The sequence below is a fragment of the Salvelinus namaycush genome, chromosome 28, assembly GCF_016432855.1.
Source record: "Salvelinus namaycush isolate Seneca chromosome 28, SaNama_1.0, whole genome shotgun sequence".
Taxonomy (NCBI): domain Eukaryota; kingdom Metazoa; phylum Chordata; class Actinopteri; order Salmoniformes; family Salmonidae; genus Salvelinus; species Salvelinus namaycush.
In genome coordinates, this window is record NC_052334.1 from 40992710 (window position 1) to 41010770 (window position 18061).

The 18061-nt window shown below is 41.9% G+C and overlaps 1 protein-coding gene across 1 annotated transcript; it reads left to right on the top strand.

The window, feature by feature from the left end:
* The first annotated feature begins 16469 nt into the window (after window positions 1–16469).
* Window positions 16470–17174, top strand: LOC120023364 (circumsporozoite protein-like). The gene has a single exon (XM_038967371.1). The coding sequence runs from the start codon at window positions 16470–16472 to the stop codon at window positions 17172–17174; it is 705 nt and encodes a 234-aa protein (XP_038823299.1).
* The last annotated feature ends 887 nt before the right edge of the window (window positions 17175–18061 follow it).

The following is an 18061-nucleotide window of genomic DNA, read 5'->3' on the forward strand; positions in this document are numbered from 1 at the left end:
CCAATAGTAATAATAATATGCATATTGTACGAGCAAGAATTGAGTACGAGGCCGTTTGAAATGGGCACGATTTAACTGGCTACTCAATACTGCCCCTTGCAGCCATAAGAAGTTAAAGACATCATAATGTAGTTATTTTAAACCGAGTTATATCAGTTTATATCAGTATATTGCGATTTTCGGATATTTCTTTGTGCTGCGTTATGAAGAGTTGGACACGTCTGGGCCACATAGCTAATGTTTGCTGCTAATTCCTAAGTTGAAGACGACAATCTACAACCGAGCAACGATGATTCTGGACAAAGGACCACTTGCACAAGATTCTGATGGAAGCTCATCAAAAAGTAAGAACTATTTATGATGTTAATTCGTTGTTCTGTTGAAAAATGTTACACTCCTATTCCGCCATTAATTTCGGTGCGGTCTCGCTTTAACGCACGCTGTATGTCGTAGTAACGTTAATTTTAAAAATCTAACACAGCGGTTGCATTAAGAACTAATGTATCTTTCATTTGCTGTCCAACCTGTATTTTTTAGTCAAGTTTATGATTAGTTATTGATTAGATTAGGTGCCTCTCCCAAGATTTCTCCCGACATTTTGTTGGCAGCTTGGCTACTATTCTCATTGTATAACCACGATTTGTGCCGCTAAATATGCACATTTTCGAACAAACAATATATGTATTGTGTAATATGATGTTATAGGACTGTCATCTGATGAAGTTTTGAGAAGGTTAGTGAAAAAATTAATATCTTTTGCTGGTTTATTCGCTATCGCTAACGTGCATGAATCAATGCTGCTGTGTGGTTGGCTATTGTAGTAAGCTAATATAATGCTAAATTGTGTTTTCGCTGTAAAACACTTAAAGAATCTGAAATATTGGCTGGATTCACAAGATCTTTGTCTTTCATTTGCTGTACGCTGTGTATTTTTCATAAATGTTTTATGATGAGTATTTAGGTAATTCACGTTGCTCTCTGTAGTTATTCTAGTTGCTTTGGTGAGAGTTGCGATGGTGGCTGCAATGTAAAACTATGATTTATACCTGAAATATGCACATTTTTCGAACAAAACATATGCTATACAATAAATATGTTATCAGACTGTCATCTGATGAAGTTGTTTCTTGGTTAGTGACTATTTATATCTTTATTTGGTCGAATTTGTGATAGCTACATATGCAGGAAAAAAATGGTGGGGAAAAAAAGTTGTGTCTTTTGCTATGGTGGTTAGCTAATAGAAATACATATTGTGTCTTCCCTGTAAAACATTTTAAAAATCAGAAATGATGGCTGGATTCACAAGATGTGTATCTTTCATTTGGTGTCTTGGACTTGTGATTTCATGAACATTTTATTATATGATATCCCTGTGGCTTTAGGCTAGGCTATGCTAGTCAGCTTTTTTGATGGGAGGATCCCGGATCCGGGTTTGTGACTCGTTAGAGGTTTTAAGCTAAAAGTAATGCACCCATGTTATTCACAAAGTGGAACATTGAATCTGGTTGAGGATACATCACCAATATACTAACCAACCAATGGGAACATTTCAATGACATCAATTCACTGTGTATCATCAACATGGGGCGGCAGGGTAGCCTAGTGGTTAGAGCGTTGGGCTAGTAACCGAAAGGTTGCAAGTTCAAATCCCCGAGCTGACAAGGTACAAATCTGTCGTTCTGCCCCTGAACAAGGCAGTTAACCCACTGTTCCTAGGCCGTCATTGAAAATAAGAGTTTGTTCTTAACTGACTTGCCTAGTTAAATAAAGGTTAAATGTAAGTCGCTCTGGATAAGAGCGTCTGCTAAATGACTTAAATATAAAATATAAATATAACATAGAATTTCAAAGGCATTTTCCAGACCTGTCAATATAAATGACTTTGTATTCAACCACCAGTTACCACCGTATTCCTCTACAGAAAACATCAAAGACTGTAACAGATTGGTTCTGACACCAAGGTCTATCTCTGTCTGAAGAGAGAAAAACACAAACCATTAGCAGACAGCGCACAAGTAGTGATTCTCTCTTATATGGTAAAGTTGATGCCAGAATAAAGTGTTCCTTCCCACCACCCTTATTTGCATCGAGAGATGCAATGGAGGCGAGTGGCTCAGGATAATCATGTGTCGGTAAAAAAAAGAATAAGCTATTCTTTCTTCCCCACTACATAAATTGTGTTCTTTTGTGGAGCTGAGATGACAGGGGGCACACATCTTGTTTCCTTTGCCAGGGGCAAGGTGTGAAACTTGGACAGGAAGTCAGAAGATTTAACTGTCGTCACAGCTGAAGTGTAATTTACGTGTTTATCGTTCTCTCGCAGCTGTTGGTTGGGAGAGAATGTGTACCGCTGTGTTAACCCCAATATCAAAATGAATTAGTTGGTATTTGTCACAAGCTCTCTAATATCTTTTGGAAGAAAACAGCCAAGTTTATATTTCCTTAGAAATTGTACTTGCGCCATAGACCACTTAAACTGTTACAATAATTCCACTCACAGTTGCCCAAAAAGAACAAACTGAAAGCCACGCCCCCACTAAGCCACACCACCAATATTATTTCCCAGTGTGCCTTGCCTTTTCAAGTGAAATGTAGAGATACCACCAAGGACTGTATTTGTTAGTGACTGGTTGTTGACATTTTTCCTTTTCAGTCCTGTGGCCAACAATTGAGTTCCTAGATTGCAAATTTCCAGTAACTTTCCCTACATTTCCAGAAATCCTGGTTGAATGATTCTGAATTCCTTGCCCGGTTCGAGGAATCTTCAGACTGGGATTTCTGAAAAACTTTCCAGAACTTTGCCACTCTACCTGCTAGTCAGCATTATGCTGGTTTGACAAATGATATGAATTTACACATCACATCATATATGGGGCTTTCCTCTGACACCGCCTATTATATAGGTCCTGGATGGCAGGAAGCCTGGCCCCAGTGATGTACTGGGCCGTACGCACTACCCTCTGGAGCGCCTTACAGTCAGATGCCGAGCAGTTGCCATACCAGACGGTGATGCAACCATTCAGGATACTCTCAATGGTGCAGCCGTATAACTGTTTGAGGATCTGGGGACCAATGCCAAATCTTTTCAGTCTCCTGAGGGGGAAAAGTGTTGTCGATGTTAATGAGGGCCTGTTAGGCACGCCTTTTCCTGTTGTCCATGATCAGCTCCTTTGTCTTGCTCACATTGAGGGAGAGGTTGTTGTCCTGGCACCACACTGCCAGGTCTCTGACCTCCTCTCTATAGGCCTACCACTGTTGTGTCGTCAGCCAATTTAATGATGGTGTTGGAGTCGTGTTCGGCCATGCAGTCGTGGGTGAACAGAGGGTACAGGAGGGTGTACAGGAGGGGACAAAGTACACACTTCTGAAAGGCCCCAGTATTGAGGATCAGCGTGGCAGCCATATTGTTGCCTACCTTTACCACCTGGGGGCGAGGATCCAGTTGCCTATGGAAGTCCAGGATCCAGTTGCAGATGGAGGTGTTTAGTCCCAGGGTCCTTAGCTTAGTGATCTAGGCTGCATCACATCCGGCTGTGATTGGGAGTTCCATACGGCTGCGCACAATTGGCCCAGTGTCGTCCGGGTTTGGCCAGGGTAGGCCGTCATTGTAAATAACAATTTGTTCTTAACTGACTTGCCTTGTTAAATAAAGGTTACATAAAAAAATAAAATAATAATAATGATGAGCTTCTTGGGCACTATGGTGTTGAACGCTGAGCTGTCGTCAATGAATAGCATTCTTAACATAGGTGTTCCTTTTGTCCAGGTGGGAAAGGGCAGTGTGGAGTGCGATTGAGATTGCGTCACTTGTGGATCTGTTGGGGCGGTCTGCGAATTGGAGTGGGTTTAGGGTATCCGGGAGGATGCTGTTGATGTGAGCCATGACCTCCCTTTCAAAGCACTTTATGGCGACCTACGTGAGTGCTACGGAGCGGTAATCATTTAGGCAGGTTACCTTCGCTTCCTTGGGCACATGGACTAGGGTGGTCTGCTTGAAACATGTAGGTATTACAGACTCGGACAGGGAGAGGTTGAAAATGTCAGTGAAGACACTTGCCAGTTGGTCCATGCATGCTTTGAATACACGTCCTGGTAATCCATCTGGCCCTGCGGCCTGTTTAAATGTCTTGCTCACATCAGCTACCGAGAGCATTATCACACAGTCGTCCAGAACAGCTGGTGGTCTCGTGCATGCTTCAGTGTTGCAGGTCAGTGGGAGCGTTATCCATATTGAACGTGAAAGGAGAGGAAACCAACAGCATGTCATTTTCCAACACTTTGAAATCCTCCAAACAATGAGAGAACTGACAGTTCAAAGCACGCAGCTGTGATCTGTACTTTTCCCGCTGGCCATCTGATAGGGAACTGACATTTTTTCCAGGAGAAATAGGTGAAATCCTTTACCTTGTCTTTCAACTGTTGTTCCATATTCTCTGCGGTGTTCTCAACACGCTGTGTCACTGTTCGTCTTGACAAGGAAACATTTTCAAACAGTTCTTTCTTGTCGGGGTAAAGTATTGCTGCAGAGTCAATTAGACATGCTTTAATGATTTCGCCCTCAGCGAATGGCTTGCTATGTTTAGCAATTTTGCTGATTGCAGTTTTGTGAAAAGTCTTCGGTGCTTTTGCAACTGAGAAAGCAACTCTTTCGATGCACTTGATCTCTGCTCAGAAGACATATTCCTATATTTCTCTGCATGCTTTGTCTGGAAATGTCAAGACAAGTTGTAGTCTTTCAAGACAGCAATGCTCTCTTCACACACTAAGCACACAGCTTTCCCTGATACCTCAATAAATAAATATTTCGATGTCCACTTTCTGAAACACCCTACATTCATTGTCTACTTTTCATTTCTTTGAAAAAAATATTTTGTGCAATTTCTAGCTTGCTGCTATTTGTAACTGTGACATTCACTAACTAAATTGCTGCTAGAGAAAGAATCAGTGTCTTATAGCTGATGGTTATGATCTGACATTTATGTCCCCAGTTCGTCAAACAATATGAAGACTTCTTAAAATTCTGAATTATGCTCTTTTCCATTGGCATGTGTTAGACTGGCTATCAATATCAAATCATATTGGCTCCTGGACTCTGTCCACACATTTCAAGGCTGTGTTGAAACAATGACTTATCAATGACACAAGACTAGCTCAGTCAATCCATACCATTGTGACAATGAGTCGTCATAATGCTGCATCAAATGTACATTATCCTAGGGGCGTTGGCAGACACAATGTAGGTAACATATTAATTTAGGTCCCCCTAATTGCCCTGAATACCTCTATTGATCCTACAGCTATTGTATGCAGTAATCATGAGCCTATGAACCAGAGTTATACTGTTAGCACTGAGGCAGTGTAGTTATTCCCTCCGTAAGGCAATCAAACTGGCAAAACGTCAGTACAGAGACAAAGTGGATTTGCAATTCAATGGCACAGACACGAGATGTATGTGGCAGGGTCTACAAACAATCACAGATTACAAAGGGAAAACCAGCCACATCGCGGACACCGACGTCTTTGGTCCCGGACAAGCTAAACACCTTCTTCGCCCACTTTGAGGATAACACAGTGCCACCGACGTGGCCCGCTCCCAAGGACAATGGGCTCTCGTTCTCCATGGCCGACATGAGTAAGACATGCAATAAAATAAATAAATTCCCTACCATCTAACCTGGCCTGGGCAATTCCAGTTCTTGGGGGCCTGATTGGTGTCACACTTTTCCCCAATCCCTAGCAAATATACCTGATTTAAACTAATTGCATTTTTAACTGAATATCATGATTAGTTGATTATTGGAGTCAGGTGTGCAAGCTGGGGCTGGGGCAAAAGTGTGACACTAATCAGGCCCCCGAGGACTGGATTTGCACAGGCCTGGTAGATGGTCAGGTATTTGTTGATTTATTTATTTTTTATTGATCTTTTCTCAAGCAAAGAATAAGTGAGTTATACTCCAGTCTAGTAGGTGGCAGTAATGCAAAATGTATTTGATGCAAACAGCCGTTAAACCTCATCGAAGAATAAGTCATTTTAACTGCAGATTGCAGTTGATTCCATTTTCCAGTTGTTGGCTGTCTTAACTCTAGCTGGATTTGATTAGGAGTAATAAACTCAGCAAAAAAAGAAACGGCCTTTTTTCCAGGACCCTGTCTTTCAAAGATAATTCATAAAAATCTAAATAACTTCACAGATCTTCATTGCAATGGGTTTAAACACTGTTTCCCATGCATGTTCAATAAACCATAAACAATTAATGAACATGCACCTGTGGAACGGTCGTTAAAAACAAATTTGTATGCCATCTGTAAATACGAATACAATTGTTAAATTACAAGCCTAGTTGATTTCGCCACGTAAAAATACAGGATCCTTCCCGCTAGTCATGAGCTGAGTTAATGGATGGGCTGGACATGCCGAGAGCTGAGTTGGGATTGGTCTGCCATGTGGCGCCCTTCTGTCTATAACATGAGCTGCTCAGTATGTGTAGTTAGAAAGGACTAACTCTGCTTTAAAAAAATATATACTACAAAAGTGCTCTCCACTTTCTGGAGGACCGAGTTTTGAAATCAGTGGAATATCTGGTGGAAGCAGAGTATGAAAGCCAAGGAGATGGAGAAAATTCTGGCATTTGATTGCAAATATGCAGAGTCGAAAAGAGAAAACACAGAAGGCTGTTGTATAAAACACCTGTCTCTGGATTACATCTTCAAACTAAGGCAACCATGGCATCCATGACAGAGATTGAGAAGCGTTCATCCATGTATTCAGGTAATAGAATCTAGCTAGCCACATTTTCAGATATTATACATTTCTAAATTTTGTCAGAAAGTCATTTTCATTGCGAGTTAAAGTGTACGGTTAGCTAGCTAGCTAATGTATGCTAGTGTATGACCTGTGTAGTAATATTCATATCTCAGAGCCATTTGCATTGCTAGTTATAGCCTAATGTTAGCTAGCTAACATTGAACCTAGTTGGTTAGTTACTTGCGAATTCATGATGTGTAGTAACATTATGAGTTGGGATTATGGTTCATTGTTTAGCTAGCTAGCTAAACAAAAACTCTGCTATGCAGGTAACCATTTCACTGTAGCATTTACACCTTCTGTATCTTGTGTGACAATTAAACTTTCATTTTGTTTGATATAGTGTGCGTTTACCAGAGACGTTAATGTGAAGAACAACAAGATCTGCACCAAAGTCAAATTAGGATATAACGTTAGGCCAACGAGACAGTGTCCAATTTTAAAAATTCTGCTATTGTGGACCACCAGGCTGCTGATGTCATGCAGCCTGTCGTTTTTAAGTTTATACTTTTTCATAACCACATGTTTGATGTCGGACGACAATAGAATGTTCATGATGTCACTGTGACAACTATCTACAGACATGTCGATAGACATTGTATAAACCAGCCTTTAGTCTTGAAATCTTTGGTTGTTTAGTACACTACCATACTCACTCTGTTTAGCACATGGCCTCACGTGAATCATTAAAAAGATGGGTGTGGCTAAAGCTTAAGAAGGTGTGAACAATTTTATTTCATTTTGATTTATTAGGATTCCCATTAGACGACGCCAATGGCGACAGCTATTCTTGCTGGGATCCGGCATACAACGAAAAAGACATTACAGACCAAAGACTTTACAATTTACATACATTTAAGATGTAGTGTGTGTGTGTGCATCTATCAGCTACACATACTATATATGTCAGTACATACAAACACCAAGTAGGTAAAATGGGGGAGAAGCATTGTGCCGTGAGGTATTGCATTATTTGTTTTTTTAAACCAGGTTTGCAGTTCACTTGCGCTATATAGTGCATTCGGAAAGTATTCAGACCCCTTCCCTTTTCCCACGTTTCCCACGTTTTGATTAAATAAAAAGTCCTTGATCTACACACAATACCCCATTACGACAAAGTGAAACAGGTTTTTTGCAAATAAAAATAATAAAAAACAGAAATATCTTATTTACATAAGTATTCAGACCCTTTGCTATTCGACTCGAAATTAAGCTCCAGTGCATCCTGTTTCCATTGATCATCCTTGAGATGTTTCTACAACTTGATTGGAGTCCACCTGTGGTAAATTCAATTGATTTGACATGATTTGGAAAGGCACACACCTGTCTATATAAGGTCCCACATGTTGACAGTGCATGCCAGAGCAAAAACCAAGCTATGAGGTCGAAGGAATTGTCCATAGAGCACTGAGACAGGATTGTTGGAGGAACAGATCTAGGGTAAGGTACCAAAACATTTCTGCACCATTGAAGGTCCCCAAGAGCACAGTGGCCTCCATCATTCTTAAATGGAAGAAGTTTCAAACCACCAAGACTCTTCCTAGAGCTGGCTGCCCAGGAGATATGAGCAATCGGGGGAGAAAGGCCTTGGTCAGGGAGGTGACAAGAACCCAATGGTCACTCTGACAGAGCTCTAGAGTTCCTCTGTGGAGATTGGAAAACCTTCCAGAAGGACAACCATCTCTGCAGCGCTCCAACAATCAGACCTTTATGGCAGAGTGGCCAGACGGAAGCCTCCTCAGTAAAAGGCATTTGACAGCCCGCTTGACGTTTGCCAAAAGGCACCTAAAGACTCTGACCATGAGAAGCAAGATTTGCTGGTCTGATGAAACCAAGATTAAACTCTTTGGCCTGAATGCCAAGTGTCACATCTGGAGGAAAACTGGCACCATCCCTACGGCTGTGACTGTGTTTGCTAGTGACATACACATGGTTGCTTTATTCCATGTGTTTCAGTACTGTACCAATTGAATGCAGAAGTAAATATTTTCACAGAAAAAGTTCATTATGACGATATATACATTTCTAACAATAGCGTACTTCACCAACCTAGTTTACCTTAACACAGTGGACTGAATTTCTCGGTTTGCAGGCAACATTAGCAAATCATTATACACCTTAGCATTCTTGGATACAGGAACAATGGTGGACATCTTGAAGCATGTGGGGACAGCAGACTGGGATAGGGAGAGATTAAATATGTCCGTAAACACACCACCCAGCTATTTTGGTTACTACATGATTCCATTTGTGTAAGTTCATAGTTTTAACGTCTTCACTTTTATTCTACAATGTAGACAATAGTAAAAATAAAGAAAAACCCTTGCATGAATAGATGTGCCCAAACGTTTGACTGGTACTTGTCATGACTGTCCTGTGAGGTTCACAATGGGACAGATCAGCTTGGCAATGGCTGACAAGAACCAAACCTTCTCTCACCCGCAGAGGGGAGGAGGGAACTGGTGTGGGGGTTTTGACACCTCCACACCCGGTCGTAAATTTAAGTAGAAGACTTTCTATCTCCCTCTTTATAATCAATCAAAGGAATGTTTGTTTCTAAGACTGTTCCCGCTAAAACTCTAATGTCCAAAAAGTGAAAACTAGAACAATATTTCTGTCACGACTTCCGCCGAAGTCGGTTCCTCTCCTTGTTTGGGCGGCGTTCGGCGGTCGACGTCACCGGTCTTCTAGCCATCGCCGATCCACCTTTCATTTTCCATTTGTTTTGTCTTGTTTTCCCACACACCTGGTTTACATTGCCCTCATTACTTGTCATGTATTTAACCCTCTATTCCCCTCATGCCTGTGTGTGTAATTGTTTATTGTCAGGTTGGCAGTCTTCCAGCTGGTTTGCGCCAGGTTATATTTTACACCCGTGCTTGTTGACAGCCTGTACTTTGTACTTTGGTACTTTTGTACTATGTGCTGCCTCACTTGTTCTGAGGGCATTTGTTTTTTGTGATGCGGTTGCGTTCTAATCTCATATTGCCCCAGTAAAGTGCCTTGTCCAATCATCTCTGCTCTCCTGCGCCTGACTTCCAATGCACCAGCTATACCCACACATTGACAATTTCTAACAGAAGAACATGGGGAATGGTCAGTGGGGAGCTATAGAAAACTAATGTCATATTCTTTTTCATTTTGTGATGTCATTAAAAACTGTATGGATGAAATACTGTAACTTGGAAAGTATATCCCCTTTATCTGTCAAGTATCCATCCAAGTCGCGTCTTCCACTTTGGAAGATTAAGAATTTTCAGAATATGAGGAACATGTCTCTGTCAATTCGTAGTCTGACAGTGAGTTGGAAGAAGAGGATGAGATTGACCCTCAGCCAGCCCCAGGACCAGCCCGTCAGCAGCCAGTCCCAAGACCAGCCCATCAGCAACCAACTCATCAGCAGCCTGCAGGAGGAGAAATATGGATGTACATTTTTTTTTTAATGTAATGGTCTTCTTGCCCAAGGAATAAGCCACCCCGCATCGCTGCGGGGTAAGGATGCAACCAGGGCCGACACGGATGGCGGTTACTTATGTGCAGGACAAAGTCTTATTTTTAACCATCCAGAAAATCATTCTCCATTGCACTAATTTGGAGGGAAGGTGTGTTTTTGGAGAGAGATGAAAGGAGATGGACCAAACTCATTTACATGCATACTTTGGGATTCTTATTCTTGCTGGTGTTTTCAGATCCAATGGGGAATCCACAGAATCCCTGTTGGATGCAGAAACTGGCAGATAACTTTTTTGTGCAACAATGTCTCTGGAACTTCAACATTATTTCCAGGATTATCCGCTTCCATAACCGAGACACCAGACCAGCTCGGCGGCAGAGAGACAAGCTAGCTGCAATGGGGTCAGTGTGGGACAAGTGGGTGGACCGTCTTCCCCTGTTTTACAACCCTGGGCCCAACTTTCAGGCAGTACATAACGTCTAAACCCGCAAAACATTGAATCAAGATCTGGGCTGCCTGTGATGCTGCTTCATCATATGTGTGGAACTTGCAAGTGTACACGGGGAAGCCAGATGGAGGAGCCCGTGAGAAGAACCAAGGGATGCGGGTTGTCCGGATGTAACTTTTTTACAGGGACAGGAGCTCCCCTTAAGGGGAATCTGACGATGGTAGGAACAGTACGAAAAAACAGGCCAGAGCTCCCACCTCAGCTGTTGAATACACGAACAGGCTCAATTTCTCTACGTTTCTGTTCACGGCCGACACATCCCTAATGTTCTGCGTGCCAAAGAAAGTCAAAATGTGGTACTCATGAGTGCGCTGCATACGGATGGGAGAATCTGTGGCCAAGAACATAAAACAGAAATCAGAATGGTTACAATGCCACAACAGGAGGGATGGACCATTTAGACAAGCTGGTGACTGGCTACAGCTGCAAAAGAAGAACCCTACACTGGCCACTTGTGATATTCTTCAACATCTCGGCATACAACACGTTTGTCATCTGGATAGCGTTGAACCCAGATTGGAACAGAGGGAAGCTCCAGAGGAGATGGCTCTTTCTTGAGGAGCTGGGCAAGGCATTGTTAAGACCTCAAATCCAGAGGAGGCAACATCCCAAGGACCCCAGCTTCTGTAACCATTGTCAGGAGGATGTTGGTGCCCCATCCGCCCAACCCATAGAACCAACAACTCCAATACTGGAAGTAAGTGTGAGCGACTGTGTGTGTGTGTGTATGTGTGTGTGTGTTACTCTCCTACCTTGGCCTGCTGTAACTATATATGTGAGTGAGATGTTAGTAAAATTCCTGAACTAAGTGTTTTCATCATTCTAGATTGCAGCCGGTAGCAACAAGAAGTGCTGCAATGTGTATGGACCCAAGAAGGACTGGAATTCACAGTACACATGCATCAAGTGCAAGAAATACATTTGCAACACACACACAGTAAAACTCTGTCCCTCATGTGGTGTGTAGACCGGCCTTCATTTGTGTTCAATGGGGCTCATTTATAATTTCCGAAATACTGTATGTAAAATGTGTCCTTCCAATTTGTTCAAAGCAATAAACTTCAATGCTGATGAAAACCTTGTTTCATTTATTTGTTCAAGATAAACATAATTTATTACACCCATGTCTTGATTATAATTGATTTGTGTTTACAAAAATCACATTTTATATAAAAAAACAAATAGGGCTTTTATATTGATACATGTGATCTAGCAGAGGTAAATGGCAAATATTAACCAAATACTGCATTATGGGTAGAGTTCTGAAACAAGGTCCAGATGCAGTAGAAAAATTTGAGGGACACTCAAAATGTTACTTTTAAAACAACATTTATTTGTACTTTTGGGAAATGTCAACCGCTTAGGGGTTCTGTAAGTGACCTACATTGTTACTTTTGTGGCTATTTTAGCGTGGAACCTTGTCTTTAATAAGCGCAAGTTATAGGCATAATGCACATGGGCAGTTGTCACTTCAAGGCTAAAATGCACCAACTGGATGGTTGACTGACTGCTCCTCACCCAGCATAGGATAGAGCCCGCATAGAGCAGACCAGAGTTAACCACAAAATCATTACGTAAACACAGTGTTCACACAGCCTACACCTAGGCAAAACCATAACAGCTGTGCCATATAGATTGCAAAATAGTTGGGAAGAGATTTTTGATGTACCGATTCCATGGCACATGGTTTATGAATTGGCACGCAATTTTCTGTTCCTCCTGAAAGCCCTAATTTTAAAAACAGTCAAATGCATTCTCTCTGTCGCCCACACGCACTATAAACATTTGGATAATAAAGCATTTAAAGGCTGGTTGATTTTTGACAGACAAAATTCTAACTCCAGCATGGATTATTATAACCTACTGCAGGCCTACAAACAACGTTTCCATGATGGGATATTAGCAGGAAGATAAACTCAACCTTCACAAAAGGATAGATCGGACTAGGTGGGGGAAAAAATCCCCCCAACTTGCAATGCATTAAGTACTCTAAAGTTTTACATTTCTAATTTCAAACATCATGCAAACTGCAAAATGTCGGGTAAAGCATTTCTTAATCAACATCTTAATGCTTTGTCAATAAAATAATGATAAAAATACTCAAAATGTAGATGTTTATTTCAACTATCAGCAGGACAACAGATTCTTGCCGAGTTTAGGGACTTTAAATATATGAATGGATCCATAACGAATTACTATGGGAATAAATATCACTGAATGACATAGCATGGGGACTGGTCTTTGTAAAATCAATCAGATTTTTATTTGGAAATGTTAGGATTATTTTACTCTATACTATCACAATATAAAAAACTTTCAAATGCATTTGTCAATTCAATCGCTTTAGCCGACATGTTATGGTTCATATGATGAAGGTGCACATGGACTATGGGTGTTTTCTGTTAAGAGAATGTGTTTCTTGTTAAAATGCTGAAAAAGCAGAAAAGGGAGTAAGCAAAGGCATTATGTGTAATCCTGGGATTGAGTGTACTTTTTGGTATAATCTTATAATTGCCTATAGTTATCTGTGCTTAAGCCTATAATGGCCCGTAGTCATATTATAGTCCGCTAATGGCATGTAGCAATTTTATAATTGCCTATAGTAATCTGTAATTATTATTTTTTGGAAATAATGTATAGGAGTGCCACCAATATAATTGATCCAAGGAACTAGAGGGGAGGTGAAACTCCGCCTAGAGGAAATAACTTAGATTTGGAAACAATGGTGGAGTAAAGCCGAGGGGATATGGTTATTAGCATAAAGTGGAGGGACTATGAAACTTTGTATAAGCATGAAACTGTATAAAAGGAGTGGTGTGAGACTGGCAGTTGATCCATGGACCAGCTCAGCTTGTTAGTTTGTAATAAAGTCAATTTGAATTCACAAGTTCCGGTATCTGAGAAATATTGTTGGCCGAATATTTCTACGACATAAATGGCGAGCTAGCCAGGAGTGGCAAAAAGGGACCAGAAAACGGTGAAAATCTGCAGTTGTGGACGGTCTTGGATGAACTACACAAACAAGTGGCCACTTTAAAAGGTAAACAAAGTTCTTGCTTAAATAGTATAGAGTTTTGTGTAGTTCGCTCCAGGACACAGCCTCAGCTGTAGGACAAGTGGGTCTCTCCAAATTTAACGAGCTAAAGATATTGGGAGCTTTTCAATTCAATAAATGCATGCAAAATAATGGAAAAAAAGGAAAAAACTGAGGGTTGCAACAGTGAAAGTATAATATAAATATCTGTGTAACTACTGCAGGGGGGGAGATGTGTGTTTCATCTGTTTTGGATGGTTCCGTTGGGTGGGGTTATTCACCTGTCTTTTTCGCGTGGTTCTGACCAGTCTGTTCAGTCTGTTTGAGTTCGCATTGTGTTGTCTGATTCAGTTTGGCCGGTCTTGTTTGTTTAGACCTGTTTTGAGTTTGTGCGCGAACGCAACCCATCCATCTTATTCAATCAGTCCTAGTCAGGCGGGTCATTCAATTCATCCAGCTCGATGAGTCGCTCATCTGGAGTGGTTGTTCAGTCTCGTTCAGGTCGTCTGTCTGCCCTGTTGACTGTTCTGTTCGATCCAGTTTGAAGTGGCAACTGTCCATCTGCATGGTCGAATATAATTAAATTAAATACCTGTGGTTACCGCCCTATAGTGTGAAGGAAATGTATCAATAGGAGATTGCTCAGACAGGCAAAAAGAGCTATGGTTACCGCCTATTGTGCCGAGGAAGTGTATCAATAAGGGACTGCTCAGATAGAAAAGCGGTATTATACAGGGTTTTTGCCTGTGTCATGGAAGTGTTTCAGAAAAGGGCTGAACTTGCAGGTCGCTTAGGAAAGAGTGTGAGTGAGTGAGTGTGAAAACTTTCTGTCCTTGGTGGGGAAGGGTTGCGCACCTCTCACGGACCGTCACTTGAGTGTGACCTGGTAGGGAGGACGCACCCAGTCCCACACTAAAGGAGGAACGTGTGAATGATGCACGAATGTCTATTGAAGTAATAAGAATAGAGAGCTATAAGATGCCAAATGTTTTCGAAATAAGACAAACAAGAAGAAAAAGGTGATTTATGAGACTGGATATCAAAAGGCAGTGACAGGCAGGAGAAATAATTGTACTACGAGAAAAAAGAACACACGCATTTACAATAACTGAATTTTGGATAAGAGAGTCAAGACTGTGGACAAATGACCGGTAGAGAAGTGAATAGTACAATAAGACAAACCTAGGGAGCAAGGAATAAATAGGAATATCGCAGGAAGCTAAAGGAATAAAGAGACAAATAAAGCAGGAAACAAGAATATCAGTTGCGTTAGAACAGATAAGGAAGACAATAAATGAAAGAGCAGCAATAATAAAAATATAAACTGTCATTAGACTAATATTCAAGTAAATACTAGTAACTAGCAGACCTAACACAGAAAAGGGAATAAAACTGAGACTGATGGTATGAAGACCAAAAATACAGGCAGAGTAAAACGGTAATAGAAATTCTGGGTACTAGGCATCCCCTATGCAAGGAAGATCTAGTAGAAATGTCTAAGAAATGGGAAAAACACACCTGGAAAATGTGTACTAAATGGCCATAGGAGGGAACATTTGATGTCTCAGTGTGTGAGGAAATGGAAACTAATTTTTTAAAAACATAACAAGTGACACAGGAAAGAAAAGAGAAAAAGAAAATGAGGTGCTAAAAATGTTCAAAGCAGAAGGAGAAGGATTGCTGAAGATCATGGAAACAGCAATAGGAATGTTGACGAAGGATAATGAAAAAACAGACAAAAAGAAAGTAGAATGGTTTTCATAACCTCCACCATACACAATTTCCTCTGGTGTCAGGAAAGATGGAAATAAGGGGAGAAATAGAGATAGAAGATGAGAAGGAGACTCCCCCTGCGCCCTCTCGGATAAAAGAAAAAAGCAGAGAAAGGGCAGGAAAGACTGAGCAAGTTACAGAAACAAGTCCAGACAGATTTGATTGCTATGGAGGATTGAGCGAAGCCCTGGCAAAAATGCAAGTGAAAGAAGAAGATGATGAAGAATCCTTAGATGGAGACACAGTGGATGGAATCAGTGTGACAAGTGAACTGGTGGACAGGGAGATAGAAAAACTGAAAAGAAAACTAATGAGAGAGAAAGAAAAGAAGGAGAAAGAGCAGAGTGCTTCCAGAGAACGGGATCTCTGAGAAATGGATGAGGAAAGTGAAGGGGAAGGAATTTACTTCAGGGAAGTATTCTATAACAGAGAAGAAGAAGAGGGAAGGTTGCGGAATAAGAGAAAGCTGAGAAAGCCCGAAAAATATGTCAAGCAATTCCCAATTTCATAAAGGGAACACAAGGGCACTATATCCCATGGGGCTCACAGGACCTGGAAGGGTTGCCCGCCTACCTGACCTTCATGATGGAGCAGGAAAATGGATTAGAACCTTTGAAGAACAAACCATGGGGAAACTATTGGCTTTGGGGGATCTGATGGCACTGCTGGCAAGAGCAGTGGGAGTGGTAAAGATGGAGGATGTATTGCGGTCTAGTAACCTGAACAAGGCAATAGGAACTACACTGGAAGATGGAATAGACGTTGACTCACACCACCCTGACTTTTGGTGTGCTCTAAGAAGAAAATACCCAGCAAGGATTGACCCAAAGTCACTAAAAGGGGAAGCATCGGGGGAGACAGAGAATCCAGCTGCGTATCTCCATGGACAGCTGAAATGAAGGAGACTGGAAACAGAACGGGATCCAGAGGGAGACCCACTGATGACAACTCCAGAGGCAGACCCACTGATGACAACTCCAGAGGCAGACCCACTGATGACAACTCCAGAGGCAGACCCACTGATGACAACTCCAGAGGCAGACCCACTGATGACAACTCCAGAGGGAGACCCGCTGATGACAACTCCAGAGGCAGACCCGCTGATGACAACTCCAGAGGCAGACCCGCTGATGACAACTCCAGAGGCAGACCCGCTGATGACAACTCCAGAGGGAGACCCGCTAATGACATCTCCAGAGGGAGACCCGCTGATGACATCTCCAGACGTAGACCCGCTGATGACAACTCCAGAGGCAGACCCGCTGATGACAACTCCAGAGGGAGACCCGCTAATGACATCTCCAGAGGGAGACCCGCTGATGACATCTCCAGACGTAGACCCGCTGATGACATCTCCAGAGGGAGACCCGCTGATGACAACTCCAGAGGGAGACCCGCTGATGACAACTCCAGAGGCAGACCCGCTGATGACATCTCCAGAGGGAGACCCGCTGATGACAACTCCAGAGGGAGACCCGCTGATGACAACTCCAGAGGCAGACCCGCTGGTGACATCTCCAGAGGGAGACCCGCTGATGACAACTCCAGAGGCAGACACGCTGATGACAACTCCAGAGGCAGACCCGCTGATGACACCTGATGACAACTCCAAAGGCAGACCCACTGATGACAACTCTTGTTAATCTAACTGCACTGTCCAATTTACAGTAGCTATTACAGTGACAAAATACCATGCTATTGTCTGAGGAGAATGCACAGCTTTGAACATGAAAAGTTATTAATAAACAAATTAGGCACATTTGGGCAGTCTTGATACAATTTTTTTACAGAAATGCAATGGTTCATTGGATCAGTCTGAAACTTTGCACATACACTGCTGCCATCTAGGGGCCAAAATCTAAATTGCACCTGGGCTGGAATAATACATTATGACCTTTCTATTGCATTTCAAAGATGATGGTACAAAAATAGACAAAGAAATGGTTGGTTTTTTCTTTGTATTATCTTTTACCAGATCTAATGTGTATGTTCTCCTACATTCCTTTCACATTTCCACAAACTTCAAAGTGTTTCCTTTCAAATGGTACCAAGAATATGCATATCCTTGCTTCAGGGAATGAGCTACAGGCAGTTCATCAGAGAGGCAACAAAGAGACCAAAGATAACCCTGAAGGAGCTGCAAAGCTTCACAGCGGAGATTGGATTATCTGTCCATAGGACGACTTTAAGCCGTACACTCCACAGTGAAGCATGGTGGTGGCAGCATTGTGCTGTGGGGATGTTTTTCATTGACAGGGACTGGGAAACTGGTCAGAATTGAAGAAATGATGGATGGCGCTAAATACAGGGAAATTATCGAGGGAAACCTGTTTCAGTCTTCCAGAGATTTGAGACTGGGACGGAGGTTAACTTTCCAGCAGGACAATGACCCAAAGCATACTGCTAAAGCAACACTTGAGTGGTTTATGGGGAAACATTTAAATGTCTTGGAATGGCCTAGTCAAAGCCCAGACCTCAATCCAATTG

What these genes read in the sequence shown, in the direction of transcription:
- LOC120023364 (XM_038967371.1), top strand. Translation starts at nt 16,470, where the DNA reads ATGAAGGAGACTGGAAACAGAACGGGATCCAGAGGGAGACCCACTGAT.